Source organism: Notolabrus celidotus, chromosome 4 (assembly GCF_009762535.1).
Source record: "Notolabrus celidotus isolate fNotCel1 chromosome 4, fNotCel1.pri, whole genome shotgun sequence".
Classification (NCBI taxonomy): Eukaryota; Metazoa; Chordata; class Actinopteri; order Labriformes; family Labridae; genus Notolabrus; species Notolabrus celidotus.
This window is the reverse complement of record NC_048275.1, coordinates 8,566,801-8,586,186: the sequence shown is the minus strand read 5'-3', so window position 1 is coordinate 8,586,186 and position 19,386 is coordinate 8,566,801. Positions and strand designations below refer to the sequence as shown.

Below are 19,386 nucleotides of genomic sequence, written 5' to 3'. Positions count from 1 at the left end.
TTTTTTATTCTAAAGGCTAAGAATTACAAATATATTGATACGTTAATATATCTTGCCCTGGCCTATGTAATACTGATATCAATACACCTGTGCCAAAGATTGATAAAAAACCTGCTATAAAGACAATTCCCTGCCAGTTTCTCTCACTCAATCACGTTAGACATGGATGAAGGTCATGTGAACAGAAGAAGATGTGGACAGCAGGATAAAATAGTGGTGAAGTGAAGTTAAAAGAAGTAATAGCCACTTTCAAAACCAAAGAGAAAGAAAGAAAAAGCTAATCCAAGTCTTTATTCTGAGACATCAATCCTTCTGTTTGCCTTTAGGAGAATTTTGTATTCTTCACTTCAGATATCATGATGTTTCACCATATATATAGATTATCAGAATCACTGTATCATGATATTTTCAATATTATATTCTATATCAAATCAATATCATAGCAATAGTCGCCCCATCCCTATCAGGGAGGCAATGCAAATGATCTGTATGTAGGGTTAGCTAATGAAGTGACATTACAAAGCTTGAGTTTCTACAAAATTGGAGCCAATAAATGGATCATCAGTGGTCAAAACTAAGAGACTGCACTTCAGTCAATAGTCAGAATATCTACACTAACACTTGGTATAAACAACTGCATATCTTCACATGGCTATTTCTATAATTTCAGTACCAAAAGTACCAAAGACCTGAAAACACATAATGAGAAGGATATTGTGGATTTGGCCTCCTGGTGGCTTTTAAAAGACAGGTTGTGCTTTTCTGGCATATAATGTAAACTACAAATAAACTACTCCCACAGTGTTTACATTCCAACAATCTTGGTACTTCTCAAAGGTTGTAGAGCAGTCTTGGGTTTAAAAGAGCACTGTCTGAGTCTATTTCAAGCAGCACCAAGGGCACTGCATGCATTTAGATGGTGACCTAGTTAGATAAACTCATGAGTTTCTGGGTCCTCTTACTTACTTTGATTATGAACTTAAATGTTAGAGGAGAGGGATGTTTCAGTGTGTAGAATCTCTGATTTGTTTTCCTTTTTTCAGTTCCTTGTGTGCATATTTAACCCTTTCAAACCAACGCAATATGCTGTGGATCAGGGCTGGATCAGGTGCAGCAGGCGAGGACTCCATTATTTTTGGCCCACAGTGATTTTCAGAGTGTCGCCCTGAATTGGTTCAAGCTCGTCTGTGTTCAATAGGTCTGTTTTACAGCTCTGTGAACAGTTTCAAAGGTAGACAGACCTCATCTGTCAAGAAGTAACAATCTGCCCAGTGCTCCCAATTTCTCCTCTCACATAGATGACTGAATCCAACACCAATAATGTACAACACACTCTGTGCTGTGTCTGTCATTTGTGTGCTAGAGGATATATCACCAAATAGTTCTCAGTCTTATCACTCTTTGAAACAATTCCCTCAAATAGAAATAGAAAGTTCACTTTGGGTTAGACTTAAACAGGGTTTTTTTTTTCTCAACACAGCTGCACAAACTGTGACAATCTCTCAATCAAATCTAATATATCATTTCCTGCTATGTTCCAAAGGCTCTAAAATCACATTTGGAGTGCCGGCTCAGCGGGGGCTCCTCTCTCTGAAACTGGCAAACCTTGCTGTAAAAATGTTTGGAGGCAAGGACAAGGGAAGGATAGCTTTGTAATTTGTCATAAAGAAACGCTGCACCATCCTAGGTGCTAATTGATTGGTGTAATGGCTTATCAATTTAGAAAATTTAGTGTCACTCGCCCACATAATGTTAATGGAAGTAATAGCAAAGGTATTGGAGCTATGGCTTGATTGAGAAACTTTCATTGAAGTTGATCCACTGCCAAAATTCTCACCAATTTCATTTTGAGGTAACAGGTGTTATTCTAGGTAGTTAAGTAATTGTCCATCAAAATGATTCCCTTTCCAGAAGCCATAAGTCTGTGTTTCAACAGCATATCAATATAATTTATAATCATATTGATTCAAAGTTCATCGCATGCCAAGAAGTTACCGTCGGAAAGTTGAAGAATGATGAACTAATCTGAACGGGGGGCTTGATTGAAACTTTTTCAGTTGCACTCAGCCTTTGAAGTTCAACCTGTCTCAAACAATGAAGACCAAAACTGCATGCAGATCTGAATAAGAAAAGAGCATGGGTATACTCCAGCTTATACTGTACTCAGGATTCACAGAAGTATAAGGACCACTACTAGGGATGGGTGCCGAATTCGGTACTTTTATAGGTACCGACCGAATTCCGTCGGTACTACCGAGTACCGACTCACGTAAAACCAAACGGTACCATGTTTCGGTACCTGAACGCATCCCTGTGACTGTGAGGGAGTGGAAGAGGAGGAGAGTTTCCATACTTTCGCCCTGTAATAAAGTCAGAGACTGATCGGTTGAACGTCTCTGCTCTCTGCATCTGCGCGGGAGCGCGCCAAACGGAGCCTGCAGCTGACGGGCGCGCGTACTCACTGCGAGGCAGAGCAGGAGGATTACGTTTATTTTATACAGTCTATGGTTGAGACTGACTCTCTCGCTCCGACTACCTGCCCTGTTTATAACCGTTCCTGTGTGCGTGAATGCCCAACAAGTAAGTTGTGTGTCCTGTTATTATAAAGAGACGGAGAACTGACTTTTTCCCGTCCGCAGATATTCACGTGTGTTCATTGATAAGCTCCCGAAAGAGCAATTAGACGCCACGAGCACGTGTCAGCTAATATATCTAATCATCTATATAATCCTGTTTCTGTTCATTTCATGTTAAATTAAATAAATATGTTAAATTAAACAAATTTGAGTTTGTTTTTTTTTAATTAAAATGTATTAACACATAAACACACAAAAGTACCAAAAATTGGTACCGTTGAATACCGGTACCGATTCCCAGGTACCGGGTATCGGTACCATATCGGTTCAAATGTGAAAGGTACCCATCCCTAACCACTACATCAATGTAAGAGGCTCCTGCTAAAATTCAATTTAAGGCACTGTATACTTTAAGCTGCTGTTGGTAGGAATGGTGTAAAAAACGTTCCTTTTTTCTGCTGGGTTTAGAGAATAGGTCATAACACCTATCGGTACTTATCAGTAAGTGGAGTAATTTGAGACTATTGCGAAATCTCTGCATTTTCCAATGCCTTTGGATCAAGCAATGTTATTATTCCCCTCGTTCCCGTTATGACGGACCAATCATAGCTAATCTCCAATCCTCTGTCCGGTTAAGGGGCGGCCCCTACTACGTCCTCTGATTGGTTATGAGTGCTATCATGACTGCACACGCCGATCTGTGTTGGGGGGCTAAGAGGACATCTAATTGGGAGGGATAGTGTTGACATTCGAAGTCCCTCTCTCTGAGCTGTCAACCAAATATGTGACTGGACTGATCTTCTACAATAACATTAAAGCAGCTGTTGAAAAAATTAACCAACCAAACAGACTGTAAATAATTAATACTCCTTTACCATGAATTACTATATCAATGCGACTAGCCTGGAGGTAATCAGCCTGAGGCTCTACTGACGTGTTATTAAAGCCCAGGTTGCTTTCATAGCAGCATTCAGCTCATATGTATATAGTCAGGTGTTTCTCATCTTCCTTTTAATACCACACAGATTATCTATGGGTTTCAGGTCAGGTGAATTGGCTGCCCAATCAAGCACAGTGCTATCATTGTCAGCAAACCATTTGGTAGGAATTGTGGCGCTGTCGGCAGGTGCTCTGTCCTGCTGGAGAAGGTAATTCGCATTGTTATAAAGCACCAGCAGATGACATGGCACCCCAAATCATTACAGACAGCAGAAAATTCCCACTAGACCTCAAGCACATCAGATTCTATGCCTCTCCACTCTTCCTCCACAGTATCAGACCTTGATTTAAAAATAAAATGCAACCTTAAATTCCACCTGGAAAGAGGACTTTGGACCACAGATTAGCAGTCCAGTTATTTGCCTCCTTAGCCCAGGTAAGACACTTTTGACATCTCTGGTTTAAGAGTGGCTTGACACTGATAATGCCACAATTGTAGCCTCTTTCCTGAGGACGTCTGTGCGGTGGCTCTTGATGCACTGACAGCAGCCTCAGTCCACTCCTTGTGAAGCTCTCTCAAGGTCTTGAATCAACTTTTCTACACACTCCTCTCAAGGCTACCATCATCCCTTTTGCTTGTGCACCTTTTCCTGCCACACTTTTCCCTTCCACTCAACTTTCCACTGATATTTCACGTATCAAAAAAGCACTCTACAAACAGCCAGCCTTTTCAGGAATGACCTTCTGTGGCTTACCCTGCTTTGTGGAGGTTGTCAATGATTGTCTGCTTGACTATTATCAAGTCAGCAGCCTTCCCTATTATCATGGTAGCATGTTCTGAACTAAACTTAAAGATACACGGTATATATTCTGTCCCTAGAGTAATTTACTCAAACTTAGAATTAAAATTTGAATGTTTTTAGATATGCTTTTATTAATATTTTTTTTGCTGTAGGCCATAACTATCAAATTAAATAGAAAAATGCTTGAAACGTTTTAGTTTACATGTAATGATGAGTCTAGAATATATTGCATTTTTACTCTCTTAAATAACTGCCTGAAAGTATTGAACATTTTCCACGATATTCTGATTTCTTGAGAAGGACCTGGAGAAGTTTTACCTCTCCAATGAAGGAGAGTAAAAGTTAAGTTTTTACCTCTCCAATGAAGGAGAGTAAAAGTACAAAATAAAAAGTGGATATACTCTGCTGCATGTACCAACATGCCTGCACAGTCTGATGTGTACCTGCAAATTGCTCCGCTGTCGGTGCCGGGCTGAGTGTTGGCATCGACGCTCTGGGTGGAGTGGAGCCGTGAGTGATGTTCTTGAGTACAGTCGCCAAGGGAACAGTCTCCGTAACAGGAGGCAGGCAGCTGACCTTGTTGATGCCATCTACACAGGAAAACGCTTCAGGACACGGACTCGCTAGGCAGTCGTCATAGTTGTGCTCGCAGTTCCTCCCCTGTGTACGTAAAATAAACTAATTTAATTCTGCGATGAGATGTTAAAGAGGAGTTCATGATCGCAGAACAATAAGTTTTAAGGGGATGTAGTTTTATGTAACAAAAACATGGCTATATAAGGGTTAAGAATCAGGTAATAGAAAAGGGTTTCTGATTAGTCTCACTTTTCATCTACAGCTTAAAAGTTCTGCTTTTTCACAAGTAACTTTTAGGAGTGTAAATTCTTTAAATAGTACAAAAGGCAATTAATTATTCATTGAGTGATTTGGTTTTATAATTGTGTCATGCATAAACAAAATGCACAGTCAAATACATTTTACAAGAGAAACATGGACATGAAGAAAAATACACCAAAACCAAAGCAGACACATTCATTAAAAAAATAAACATCATTTTTCTCCAAGCCCTGAAAAACTAAACAGATTTGTTCTTCAGCTGAACCAGAAGATTTCAAAAAGGCCATTAGATGTCTTATTGTTAGACAAATGAACAGATGAAGGTGGAATAAAGATGGAAGATGACAAAGGAAAAAAAAAAAAAACAGACAGAGGTGACAGAGAGAGGGAGTAAGGTGGGTAGCCTCACCACAAATCCAGGACGACAGAAACAGGTGTAGCCGTAGCCCGGATCATTCTGAATGCAGATCCCCTGGTTGCAGGGCTGAGGAAGGCACTCATTAATGTCATCCTCACAGTGAAGGCCTGTCCAACCTGCCAGGAACAAAAGCCCACAGAGTGCCGTGGTGAGCCCCGGCTCTCCCACTTCCACCCTCTGAAGTGAATATCAATCAGATTCTCCTACATTGATTTGCTTCTTTTTGGGTTCACACACATACAAAGACAAGAAAAGGCTTTCACTAAAGAGTAAGATGCCACATACATTTTAATGAGCCCGGGCTGTATCGTCTTTTTTAGTACTGTATGACTACAAATTTGTCCCCGGAGAACAAGTGCTCGGCTTTTGAGTGAAGCTGTGCAGGCATAATAGCAACCTTTAGTGACACTTATAGGCCCCTTTCAATCTAATATAAGTATTAACATGGTTTACATATGGTAAACTGTGCTCTACCACATCTGGGGCACAGTAAATGTATGTAGTATGGATGTGGTGTGCCTGCTCCCTTATAAAAATGTCTTCCCATCAAGCCTGTATCTCTGAAATCTTCCTCATGAGTCACAAAGGTTTCTTTAAACAGGTCTGAGAAAAGAAAAACAAAGTGCTTTGGCTGCCTCGTTTCAGAGCAAACCCAGAGATTCACAGGATGTCTGAGTGACTCACCTGACCTGCAGTGGCAGACGTAGCTATTAATAAGATCTTGGCAAATGGCTCCGTTGTGGCAGGGCGCTGAGCAACATTCGTTAACATCCACTTCACAGAAGTCCCCCATGAAACCTGTCGGACAGCTAAGAAAACATATCATAGTTGAAAACTGTGTGGTTGTCTCACAGCGTGACACAATGCACCTCGAAGAAAAACTTGTTTCCACTGTTTATCAAGAAGAACTGAAACTTTCTACAGTCAGCTCTGCTTCTTATGTCATCATATGTAAGTCTGTATGTGTTATTATTCTTCACACAAGCTGTAGTGATTAGTTAAAGCTCCACATCAAATCAATCACATGTACCTCCCTGCTGACGGTCAAAAACAGATACACAACTTATTCAAACATTCAACATCTTACTGAAATGATTATTAGGAGTGAAATTTGTAATTATAGCGCTTATTTATGAATGCACCGGTACAGCCAGACTGAAATTAAATTGTTCTTGTCAGATCCCTCCTGTTCAAAACAACAAAAGGACATAATCCAACCTTTAAATGAAGCTGCTTTGTGTCAAACAGATGTAATAATTTGGAGTTGAACAGATTTTATTAATAAAAAATTGTTTTTTTTTAATTAGGGGTGACCCCAAATAGTCAAATATTCGACAATTCGTTCTAACGAGCCTTAGTTGACTGCCAATCTCATAGTCGAATATTTGCATATGAAATGTGGATCATTCCATTCAAACCATGGGGGTGCTCAATGTCTAATTTTACACTATTTTTGCTGTTTCCCGTAAAAATAGTGTCTCATTTAGCCTATTTTTATATAAATATAGACGTATTTAATGTGATTCTGAGAACAGCTCTTGAAGTGTTAAATCTCCTTAAGGTGGTAATTAAATCTCCCCTGGTAATTAAAGGTGGACTCTCCCATTTAGCGGGTACCTGTGGAGCAGACGTACCTCAGCAGACCTTTAAATCTTTCTACGTTCATGGTAGCTCAAAATGTCAGGAAATAAAACTTCAGTTGATCCTAAAAAATAGTGATGAAGATGAGGAGCAGCTTCATGAAGAGGGCTGTGAGATCAAGGATTACCGGACCACACAAAAACCGTGCAGTGCCAAAAGAACGAGGAGGGATACCCAAAGCTATCAGAAGCCTCAAAAACAATCCACAGCATCCCATCCACCTCCACACCATCAGAGAGGATATTCTCAAAGACAGGATTTACAGTCAACAAAGCAAGGAGCGCACTTCTGCCCGTACACACAATGGTTTTCCTCACGTACAATTTGAAAAGACTCAAGCGGACAAAGACGTGATGAAAGACTGTTTTAAAAGGTCCTGTTAAGAGATTTAAAAACCCTTTAGCTGGTTCAGGTTTGATTTTGAACATTATACTGTACATTACATACATATATACTATACATACATTATACATTAAATGTTTAGCCTTAAGTTGGACAAACTACCCTCTGCAGCGCTGCTCTCCACTGTGTTAACACTGTTTAAATATCTCCTGATTCTTTACTCTATAGTGGCGCGTTGTTCCATGTTTAACAGATGGCGGCCTTATTTAAGTTTTCTCTCCTTCATCACCTCATTGTTTTTGCAATATAGATTTAAAAAATCTAAGTTTTATACTTACAATATTCTGTTGTCCCTTTTACTTCAAGCTACGAGTCTCTTAATTGTAAAGGGTTATGCGTAATATTGTCATGCGGTCACCATCATGCAGACTTTGGGTCAATAAGGAAAAACAACAAACATTCATCTATTCGTCGACTATGGGCAAAATCTGATGAATCAGATTCGACTAAACAAATCCTTAGTCGGGCTCACCCCTAATTTTTATTAATGTATCATTTTTTAACCTCTGCAATCATCTGTCACTCCTTTAATCTCCATGAGGACTAGTTGTGTTGAATGTTAAGTGTATTTGAAATGGTTTCGTCTGCATTACTGAAATGTACTCCTGTAGTTATTTATGTGTCAGTGTCTGATTGTTGAATATACAGCATGACTATATTTACTACTTTTATTCATTTAGAGAATAGGGCAGTGGATACAGCAGGAAATTTGGAGAGAGAGTGGCTGGAATCGAACCAGGGCCGTCCATGGGAGGGCTGCAGCCTCTGTACATGGGGCACGCGACTTCACCACTAAGCCAAACTGGCACCCCTTCTACTTGACATTAAAGTATCTTACAGATATTCCTGTGTATAACTTTCAACTTCAAAAAGAAAGACAACAGACTGGCAAAAACTAAACTCTTCTAAACTTAATTATTTTATGATTCAAAGGATGATGTTTGTCCTGAGTTGCAATTCAAGTACTTGAAAGAGTGAAAACACTGAAATACTGCCAATAAATATATATCTGACAGTATGCAGAAGTTTTCTTGTAATTTTTTGATGGACTGATTCCTCTCCTACGCACTTGTCTTATGAAACAGATGTGAATTTCTCTACAATTTTAAGTGCCAGAAAAACAATAAGCTACTTTAAATGCATAGAAAGCTTCTGGCAGCCTGTTAAAATAGTTCATTAGAATTGTTGATTTTATCAAGAGTCCCAACTCTAACACGGCAAGTAGCAAAAAGTTGTTCAGGATATTTGGGTGACACCTGAGATGGCTTTTCAGATTCTGAGGGAGGGGCATGCCCTGGCAACCCCTCTGGACATGCCCGTACACACAGACACACGCTTACACACATGCACACACCAACACACACTCAGTACTTTAGATTTCTGGCACAGGATGTTTTTAAAAGACCTTAGTGAAGATCAGAGGAAACACTGATCCGCCCAGTTAGCAGATGATGTTGCCAGAGCACTTCTCTGTAACTTAAGGTCCTGCTTATTTGTCTGCTTTTGGAATATTGCCCTATGTAAGGTATGTTCATAATCACTAATTAAATTCCACCTTATTAAACCTGGTCCAGCAAGACTAAGTGTGCAAATCAAAGCAGAAAATCATTGGTAAGAACTCCAGGAAGGTTTCCAGATCACTAACTTGAAATCAGAGACCTTACTTAATCTGAGTCCTCATTTAAAAGGAAGATAAAACAGAATGGATTAAAGCAGCAGTGCATTTAATCCACAGGTAACTCCAGCTAAAATATTAAGCTGTGGTGATGGTTTGTCTGTTGTGGAGTTGAAGATTTGCACAGGTTACGCCAAGAGAGGTAATGCTCGATTCTGCAGATGTCACCCTCACAGGCTTTACGTTTTGTAGAGGAGCAGTCATTTTCCAGATGGACAATGAGCGTGATCATGCAGCAAAGCTACCTGAGGCCAAGGAAGAGCAAGGTCTGCTGGCTCGCATGGATTTCCCATACAGAATCATCAGACCTGCAAACCCCTCTGAACGCTGAATGAGAATATCTGACATCCAAAAAAAAGTAACACAAACGCTCAAATGTACCAAAACCTGACTAATTTTACTGTTTGCTGCTCCAAGGCCACAATCCCCTTTTTGGAAATCAGATCTGTGAGACACAGTTGATTTAATCATATTTCACTACAACATCAGAAAATGTGTGAAGGGTCTCATGCATAAAACCTCTGGCCTGACCACCGTAACAGAGAGAAAATGGAACAGGTGCTGGATTGAACGTGTGCCACTTCACACATAACATGCAGATAAAACAACACTCTGTTTTCCATGTATTATAGATGTGGGCTGGCCAAGAAACCCATTGCATGACTGATTTTACATTCTAAGCCATTTGTCAGAGTACTAGCCTCACCAAACTCTCTCTGTTCAAGTGGAAAAGTGTGTGGATATACAAACATGTCTGCCTCTAAACAAGATATTCATAGATTTATTTTAAGTCTGTGATATAAATAAAGCAGATAGCCTTCTACACAAAACACACAAAACTGGAACCTTCTAGCACACAAGAATAAACCACATAGCATTTAACTGGATCTGACTAACACTGGACTGGTGGTATGATATATGCATTTATATGTCCACAAGGAGATATACTCGAGAGGCAACCTCACCTTAAGACAGATCTCACCACCTTACAGAGCGTTTACACATTGAGAGCTTGAATATTCTTAGCAGAGTATTCAAGGTGTAAGATCATCTAACTTATGTGATGATCTCTGCCTTACTCTCTCACTACAGACTTGACTAACCCATCCTTTTTTCTTTATTGGTTTGAGAGGCCTGATTCAGATCACCTGAAGGGCAAAAAGAAAACAACCCTAGTGATGCTTTCTCTCGCTCTCTCATTTCATCACTCCAGCCATCACCTACACACTTGTGTCTTTGTTAGTTTTCCCTGACAACACTCCCCACTTCATCAGGTCATGCATTGACATTTACATCACTGACTCTGCTGACTAACGGACAAATTCCACTAGATCTGTGTGTCCGGTCCGTCTCTGATCCGTCACGTCTCGGAGTTGATCGGTTTCCATTCTAGTCAAGTCATCAAGACTTGTATTTTTGCCGGATAGCCGGAGCAGGACGCATCAATCTCAACAGAGCAGATGGAGCGGGACAGGAAGTCAGGCACCAAAACAACACAAGAACATCCGGTTAATCTTCAGAATAAAACACTCTGTGTTATCACCAGATGTATTTCACTTAACTACAACAACAAACCGTCATAATGAGCGGAGCCAGGCCTGGAGTCAACAGGTCAGAGGTTTTCAGAGGACCAGAAAGACAACATGGATGAGGAGAGGAGGAGGAGAATCCTTGAGTCAGTAATTACAAGGGGAAAACATTGGTCACATGACTCCAGCTGTCCGGTAGTCCTGCTCTGTGCTGCATTCTCAAAGCCCGGAGCCGGACTGCAGTGGATCAGAGACAGACTGGACAAGGATCTGGTGGAAGTCCCAGGTAACACACTTCCTTTTTGTACAATACATAATTAAAATTTGCATTTAACTCAAGAGTCCTTCCTGTATTTGTCATGGCCCTTGAGCCAGGTTATGACACTTCACAATATTTTCAACAAAAACTAACAAAATAGCAAAAACTAGACTGTCAAAACGATTTCATAGACTGAAATAAAAACAATAACGAGTCTTTAGAAGGAAATACAGTTTCACAGTCATTAAGTGAAGGGCAGGTTGTGCAATTGGTTGACCCAGACCTGTGTCACCCACTCACAATGCTGCAGCTCCTGATTGTTCATCTTTTGTATTTGAACACATTTTTTAAATGGTAGGATGTTTTGAGCTTTACACTAATTAAAATCCTTTTGGGTCTCGCCCCTGGAGTATCACAAACCTCCCCAATTAAGAAACAGCATCAAAAGCTAATAAACACTGAAATTAAAAACAGAAAGTCAAAATGAAATAAGAAATAATAAAAATGTCATAACTAGCCTTTTATAACCTGACAACAGAGCTTCAGTGACTCATGTCTTAGAAATGAATGTCAACGCTTCTTCTCTGTGTTAGCATGATTGTGTCTATCTCAGCTACTTGTTTTATTTGCTGTGGGACGCCCAGCAGTAAAGACTTTATGGTCAGAAGCGCCTGCAATGATGACAGAGATTAAAGGTGCTGATCTTTCCCTCTCTCCAACTGTGTGCATTTTGGGCAATAAGCCTGATAATAAAACTTGGCCCTTGATAACACACCTACAGGCGTGATGGTCCCGTTCAGTCAGGAGACTAATGATACTGTACTGGAAAGAGCAAAAGCCGGCGTGCTACTTCCAAGGATTCTTGGCTGGAGGATTACCTAGACCTGCTTCACTTGGGAAAAGCAGCCAGTTTGTCAGTTTTCAAACTTTGGTGAGGGCTGAAGTGGGCACTGAGACCTTGCTGGAGATTTCTGAGGGGAGAGCTGTATGCAGTGGGTTTGATTTGTGAAGGTGACTTCCCATGGATGCAACTAAAATTGAAATATTATTATTACTTATTTATCTATCTTATTTTTTAAATTCAGAATCAGAACCTTTTCTAGCTTTATTAGCTATGTGAGCACATACAGGGAAGTTGAATCTGGTTTAACTTTGCTCTTTGTGTACCATCAGTTAACAGTGGGACAATAACACAACAGTTCTATGGTGAGGAGTGTAAAAAATGCTTGGCTAAATATAAGGAAGAACAAGTGATGATGTAGCAGTCGGGTTAGCTAACATGAGGTAGAGAGCTTGTGCTCGTACGGGTGCATTACATTTTTTAACTTATATTTTGGGGCATTTCTTTGCCTTTATTTGATGGGACAGCTGAAGAGAGAGAGGGAATGAGTGGAGAAGAGAGTTGGGGAGGATATGCAGCAGATGGTAGAGGCCGGGAGTCGAACCTGCGACCGCTGCAACCAGGAATAGCCTCTGTATATGGGGCAGCTTAAGCCACTAGGCCGGTGGAGCCTCTGATGTATGATTGTTGATGTATTCACTTACATAATTAAAACATGAAAACACTCACCTATATCACTCATTATGTGTCCGTATAAACCCCTACCTTGTACTTTACTCACCATGCAATATTTGCTTTTCTTGATGCCAATTATAATAAACTTCAATCACAAAAAATACATCTCTGGATGTTCAAATTCAGCAGAAGGTTCACCTTCTCTGTAAAGTGTGCACAATGTCAGCATGTAGATAAGCAGGTCATTTAAGGATATATAAAAAGTGTGTATTGACCATTTCCCCCCCAGACATATTTTCATGTAAATGCACACCATACAGTACATTGTCTCCCTCAAATGAGTCTTCAATAAAGAAAACATAGAGACTACAGTGCTGGGGCAGCAGGCCGCTCAGTTCATCAATATGTAACACAGTTAAGTGCACAAACCTATTTGGAGTCGTAGCAGTCTGGGATACATTAAATCATGACACTGAGCATACAGCAGCACATCAGCACAAGGTTAGACAATGTAATTAACTGTAAGGCACCCAGGGAGCGGCTGTGTCAAATCTGCACACTTTTACTACATACACCTTGTATTCAGACACACTTCATCACTCAGGGGAGAGCATGTCAGCAATTAAAATGTAATGATTCACCTGCAACCAACGTAGAGGATTGCAGCTGTATCTGATTACACACAAACTGTTTACTGTAGCAACGTTCTTCTGAGACATGATGTAATTTCAGTCAGAGACAAGTCTCACATTATGTATCACAGTCATGTTAGACTCAAGCTAAGTATATTTCAATATCCATTTGTAATGAAAATCAAAAGAGAAAGACAAAGTTTCTCAAAATGATCAATATACAGTGGGTACGGAAAGTATTCATACCCCTTCACTTTTTCTACATTCTGTTATGTTACAGCTGTATTATAATATGGATTAAATTCATTTTTTCCCTCAACATTCTCCACACAATACCTCATAATGACAAAGTGAAAAATGTTTTGTAGAAATTTTTGCAAATGAATTAAAAATAAAACACTCAAATATCACATGTGCATAAGTATTCAGACCCTTTACCTAATACTCTGTTGAAGCACCTTTGGCTGTGGTGACAGCCTCCAGTCTTCTCAGGTATGATGCTACAAGCTTAGCACACCTGGATTTGGGGAGTTTCTCCCCTTCTTCTTTGCACATCCTCTCAAGTTTGATGAGGTTGGATGGGGAGAGTCAGTGCACAGCTATTTTCAGGTCTTTCCAGAGATGTTTAATCAGGTTGTAGAAAAAGTGAAGGGGTCTGAATACTTTCCATACCCACTGTATAAACCTAATTATAAGGTTCTGTCGACTTACCATGATTTATAGTCCTGAAAATGACTCAGTATCTTACAATAATTTCTACTTCAACATTATCAAAACTGAAAATATTACAGAATGACTTCACACCGAACATAATGAATTGGTATCTCGAAATATAAATCAAGACAATAAGAAAGTATCTCAAACTATTAAATACTAAATACTGTCTCAGTATCTTGAAATAATTAAATCACAACATTATGAAAATAAGCTTAATTTGTCTCTACAATGAGCTGGTATCTCAAAATAAGGATTAAGAAATGGTTAAGTGCATCAACAATAATAAGAAAACATCTCAAAATACAGAGTAAATATTTTCAAAATGAGTCACCATCTCAAAACAATAAATCAATTCCTCAAAATAATGTGTTTTTATTCAAAAATAATAACTTGTTTCCAACTGAGTATGTCAAAGTAATACAAAATAATGAGGTAGTATCTCAAAATAGGGAGTCTGTATTTCAAAATGAGAGTAAAATAAGTATCCCAAAACAATGTGAAAATTTCAGAATCACTGCCTGAAAAATTATTTTGTGTCCAAAATAATGAATGATAGTCTCAATAAATATGCAACCATCTCAAAAAGTGGAGTTATTTCTTTTTTCAATAATGACTTAGCTGCACAATACATGGAGACAGTGACCTCAACTAATGAGCAAGTGTCTCCAAGTCGCCCAATAAGAATCTTAGAGTTCAGAGAAATACATAAAGATGGATGTGTTCAGTAATACCAGTAATTTCTCTATAGAACTAATGCAGCTTATTTAGTTAATAATGTCCATTATGGCCCTTGAGATTAAACTTCTGTGCTACTGCACTAAGTGGGAAGTCAAACTGTGGCAATCACAGGTGAGTCATAACTGTTCAAGAGTCCTACGCATTGGCTCTACAGTAATATGAACAGCATGCTTCCAATCCCTGCCATTGTGAATTGTGAAGCCAAGTCAATTCAGCAAATGTAATGCATGTTTAATTTTCTCATAAAGCAGCAAAGATCCCTGAGATCCATCAAGAACACACGTGGTTATGGAAAGTTCAATGACCACTTGTGTTTGTGTTTGTTGTTCTCTCACTGTTCCTCCTCTACTCTGCAAATCCAGTGAAGAACGCTTTTGTCAACAAAACTGTCAATCAATCATGTTTTAAAATCATAACCACCATAGAATCTGGTGTATAAGACACTTTAAATACCCTTTTTTGTCACCTAAAAAGTAAGCATTGCTGTACATGACCCAGATGATGGTGCTCCAAGAACAAGCGACTGCTGTGCTGCCAAGGCATGCTTTATGCATGGTGAGGAAGATGATTCTAGCAGTGGTACTCAATAACAACTTTTCTCCCTCATTAGCCCATAGTCATGCATTTGAAGAAAACGGAAGCAGAGGGTTTTAGTTAAAAAATCTTGCAGCATGCTGATTGGTTAAAAATAAATGACACAACAAATGACCATCGCTTATGCTCACGCTAGCCAAAGCTAATGTACTTGCACGGTTTGTCTGCACCTCACAACTACAAACACTACATCTACTTTAGCAGGATTGCAACAACATGGTACAGGAACAAGCTTCACAGTTGCACAGAAACTGCACATTGTGGACTCTGTTGAAAGCTTTGAAAGTCTTCAAGCAGGAAGAGAGCTTGATTCTTGATTCCTTCTGAGACACATCCAGAACTTTTTGACTGGGGTGGCCCAACTGAGGCTCTCACATAGGCAGGGGTGGCCAGTGCATTCACAAATAAATAACATTACCCTTTCTGTCTTCACAACCTACTTTCATTAAATTATTAAACAGTTGTTATATACCTTTTGACTTAAAAAAAGCATGACAAAGTGGCATAAATCTTCTAAGTTCAATTCTTTAAGGACTTACAAAATAGGTTTTTTCAAAGTCCCATTTGAGGGCACTAATAAAGAAATCTACAGCCAGCCTTTTAACTCATCCCAAATTATAGATTTTAACAGAAACCCCACCCCTGACAAAGCAAAAAGCCAATCATAGTTTAGGATTTTGGGGTGGCCCCTGGGGTGGCCAATTGGATTTCAAGGGGTGCCAGTGCCACCCTTGGCCACCCCTTTGGACACGCCCCCCAAATATGACTGGGTCTTATATACCAGTGCAACGTATATTCCCGATTTTACAGTAACTTAACCTTCTTGACATGAATCAGTATGAAGATTACTATCTGCTCTGACAGAAACTGTGTGTGTACTGTGTATTGGAATTCTTAAATGTGCCCTCTTGTGACTGTAGCCAGTCAACAGGGGGAGCTGTAACAGTTCTGGCTTCACTCAGGACAGCTGTTGTTCTGTCCATAGTTTGATATAGTCTATGGTCCTACGTAGGAAGAGACATTAAAACTGTCCAACCAGGCAGCACTCAGCAGAGGACTTTCACCATTTAACTTATATTAAAAAGAATCCTTTCCTTCTCACTTACATCAAAACAGTGACTCTAAGACTTTTAATGCTAGACCGACTCACCTGCATGTAAAGTTCGATCCTTCACCGTCTATGCAGGTGGCTCCGTTGAAACACAGTGAGACATTAAAAGCTGCTTCGTTGCAGACATCTATGTCCGTCTCACAAGTCTTGCCCGTCCATCCATCCTGACAGAAGCATGCAAATTTATCAACGAGGTCCACACATGAGCCGCCATTCAAACAGAGAGCGGGATCACAATCCTGTCAAAGACAAAACAGTGACATCCATCAAATAGATCATCAATAATGCACAATGGGTGGCTAAAAAAACAAAAAGACAATAAATTAGTAGGTAGCTAGGAAGCAGGTGATCAGATAATGTATTTAACTAAATGCTTACACTGACCCTGGAAGCAACTCAATGGTTTATCTCTGGAGTCCAGAACAAGCTGTGCTTCAAATCAATTAGCTTTTATACAAAGCAATTTCTTTTAATCAGGTTTTTGTACATTGCTTACATGATCCTGGTAGTTCAATTGACTTCTCTTGTAGAAAGGATCAATAGAGTTAGCGATACCAAAGGCCACATAAAGATTACAAACTTCTCCTGCCATTGCTCTTGAACACCCTGCAGGTTTTTATCAATTAAGCTCTACTCACATCGATGTTTGTTTCACATCTGCTGCCGGTCCATCCAGACTCACAGAGACAGGAGTATGAATAGATTCCATCCTTACAGCTGAGAACACAACATGAGGGATACATTGATTTGTAACATTTGCTCTACTGAATGAAATCGACTTAGAACATCCACATGTGTAGTTTTCTACTGAGCATCTGAGCAAAAACACGTGACATAGACAGTCTTTTGAAAAAAGGAGTTGTCTCCTGTAACAAAATTAATGACTATAATTGAGACCAGTGAGACAACCTGTAAGTGCATCACATTAGCACCTTACAACATGTAACATATGCCTCCACTCTGCGTGGGAAAGGAGTGTAATTAGAAATAATTCCCTTCCATTTCTGCACAATTTGCAGTTTTAAACGACAGAGACAGATCCGTACCTCCCATGAAGACAAGGCGCTGACATGCATTCATCAGTGTTAGTTTCACAGTGGAGCCCGGTGAAGCCGACAGGACACAAGCAGTGGTATCGATTAGGAGCATCAATACATCTCCCACTATTTTGGCATGGGTTTGAAACACACTCGTTGATGTCGACATTGCACCGTGCTCCTAGGAAAAGAAATGAATAAGTAAAACATCACATTTTTTTTAACAACATTAAGACTGAAGAAATAGGAATTAAAAATAATTTTATTTTAATGATAGGCATGCATGTTTGAGGGAAGTAGAGAAAGGGAAAACTGGATGTAGTTTCCAAAAATCTGTCAAGTCTGGATATTTTCTATTCTCTTTAATCCTTTAAAAAATGTATGCAGGCGGTTAAAACAACAAACAAAAATGAAAAAACAAAGTTTGTAAAAGCTGAGTTTGGATAATTCAGATAAAGCTCTACTGCACTTTGGATCTCTGGAGACATCACTGCACATGCTCCAGGACATGGTCTTGCTTTGACACCGTTCTGTGAGCATCACAAACTGAGAGAAATAAACTACAATGGCTTTGTTTACAATGAGGGACAACATGTCTCACATTATTATGGTTTTACTGGTTTCTTTCTGCAGTACTGGCAGATAATTTACTGAACATCAAAGTTTGGCTTCAAATTCTTATCAGGAGAAATGTATGATGTCATTTTACGTCATTTTATTAGGCTTGTCAAAACTAAAAGATTAAAAAGGAACATTTCTTAATGAAAAAGTGACAAATCTAACACAACACATCAAAGATGTCAGTACCAAGAATGTGAACTAGAACCTGCGTAAACACCAGTGTGTTCCTTGCAGAGGAGAAACTGTCTTCTAACAGCATTGAACACAGTGTCCAGAAAGGCTGCCTCACCACATGACATGTTTTTCCTCTCTGCTCTTTTTGGAGCCCTTTGATAAAAAGTGATCACAGACTGACAGCCATGGTAAACATGAGCGTGCTGTGTGTAGTTAACCAGCGCTGCATTAAAGGATTCCTCAGTTCTTCTCTGGCATGATTTTACCTCAGGTCACCTCTTCCACACACATTATCCTCCCGTTACTGACAACACCTTTACTGCTGCTGATGAAAAGGGTTTCTGTTATAGAACATTTTTTCAAATAGATTTAGCTTGAGCCTCCTGAGTCTTTTTGACGCTTCATTAATTATTACATGTGGATACATGCTGGCGTTGACTTTGAATATCGGCACATACATAAATAGTAACTAAATCAAAGCTTGAGGCAGAAATATTTTCTCCCACAGTGAGTTTCATCTGAGTTTTACCCCTCATAATTGCACAAAATATCATATGAGCTTACTTACATGGTTGTTTGAGTTTTAGAAGCTTATTTAACTGATGGTAAATGGTAAATGGACTTGTACTTATGTAGTGCTTTTCTAGTCTTTCTGACCACTCAAAGCACTTTTACACTACTCGTCACGTTCACCCATTCATACCCATTCACTCACTGATGGTAGAAGCTGCTATGTAGTGAGGGACCATCAGTATTAGTTGATCTCATTCGTTCACATTCACACACCTGAACAACAGAGGGAGCAATTCAGGGTTCAGTGTCTTGCTCAGGGACACTTCAGCATGTGACTGCTGGAGCTGGGATCGAACCGCCAACCCTCTGATTGATATACGACCGACTCTACCCACTGAGCCACAGCCGCCCACTGATGACAGTGGGATGAATAAATAAGAACAGAATCTGTTTGCTATAAAAAAAAAGTATATGGAAATGAAAACAGAAGAATAAGGAAGGTAAAATTAAAGCTGTGCTGCTAACACCTACTACTGCATACGTTTTATTCCCCCAGATGGTTGTTCTGACCTGTGAAAGTAAACAGGAATAAGTTGTCTTAAAACTCTCACTTGAACATCTTTGGGTTTAAGTCTGTTGTCAAACACAGAAACA

General features: G+C 39.6%; 1 protein-coding gene across 1 annotated transcript in view; it reads right to left on the bottom strand.

Moving 5' to 3' along the window:
- eys (eyes shut homolog) overlaps positions 1-19,386 on the bottom strand; it is a 286,827-nt gene that overhangs the window by 113,068 nt on the left and 154,373 nt on the right. Inside the window, exons 30-35 of the mRNA XM_034681752.1 lie at positions 17,434-17,605; positions 17,026-17,104; positions 16,427-16,626; positions 6,258-6,382; positions 5,565-5,689; positions 4,762-4,978 (exon numbers count right to left, since the gene is read on the bottom strand). Of these exons, the coding sequence (XP_034537643.1) occupies positions 4,762-4,978; positions 5,565-5,689; positions 6,258-6,382; positions 16,427-16,626; positions 17,026-17,104; positions 17,434-17,605 (918 nt within the window). The remainder of the gene's footprint in view (positions 1-4,761; positions 4,979-5,564; positions 5,690-6,257; positions 6,383-16,426; positions 16,627-17,025; positions 17,105-17,433; positions 17,606-19,386) is intronic.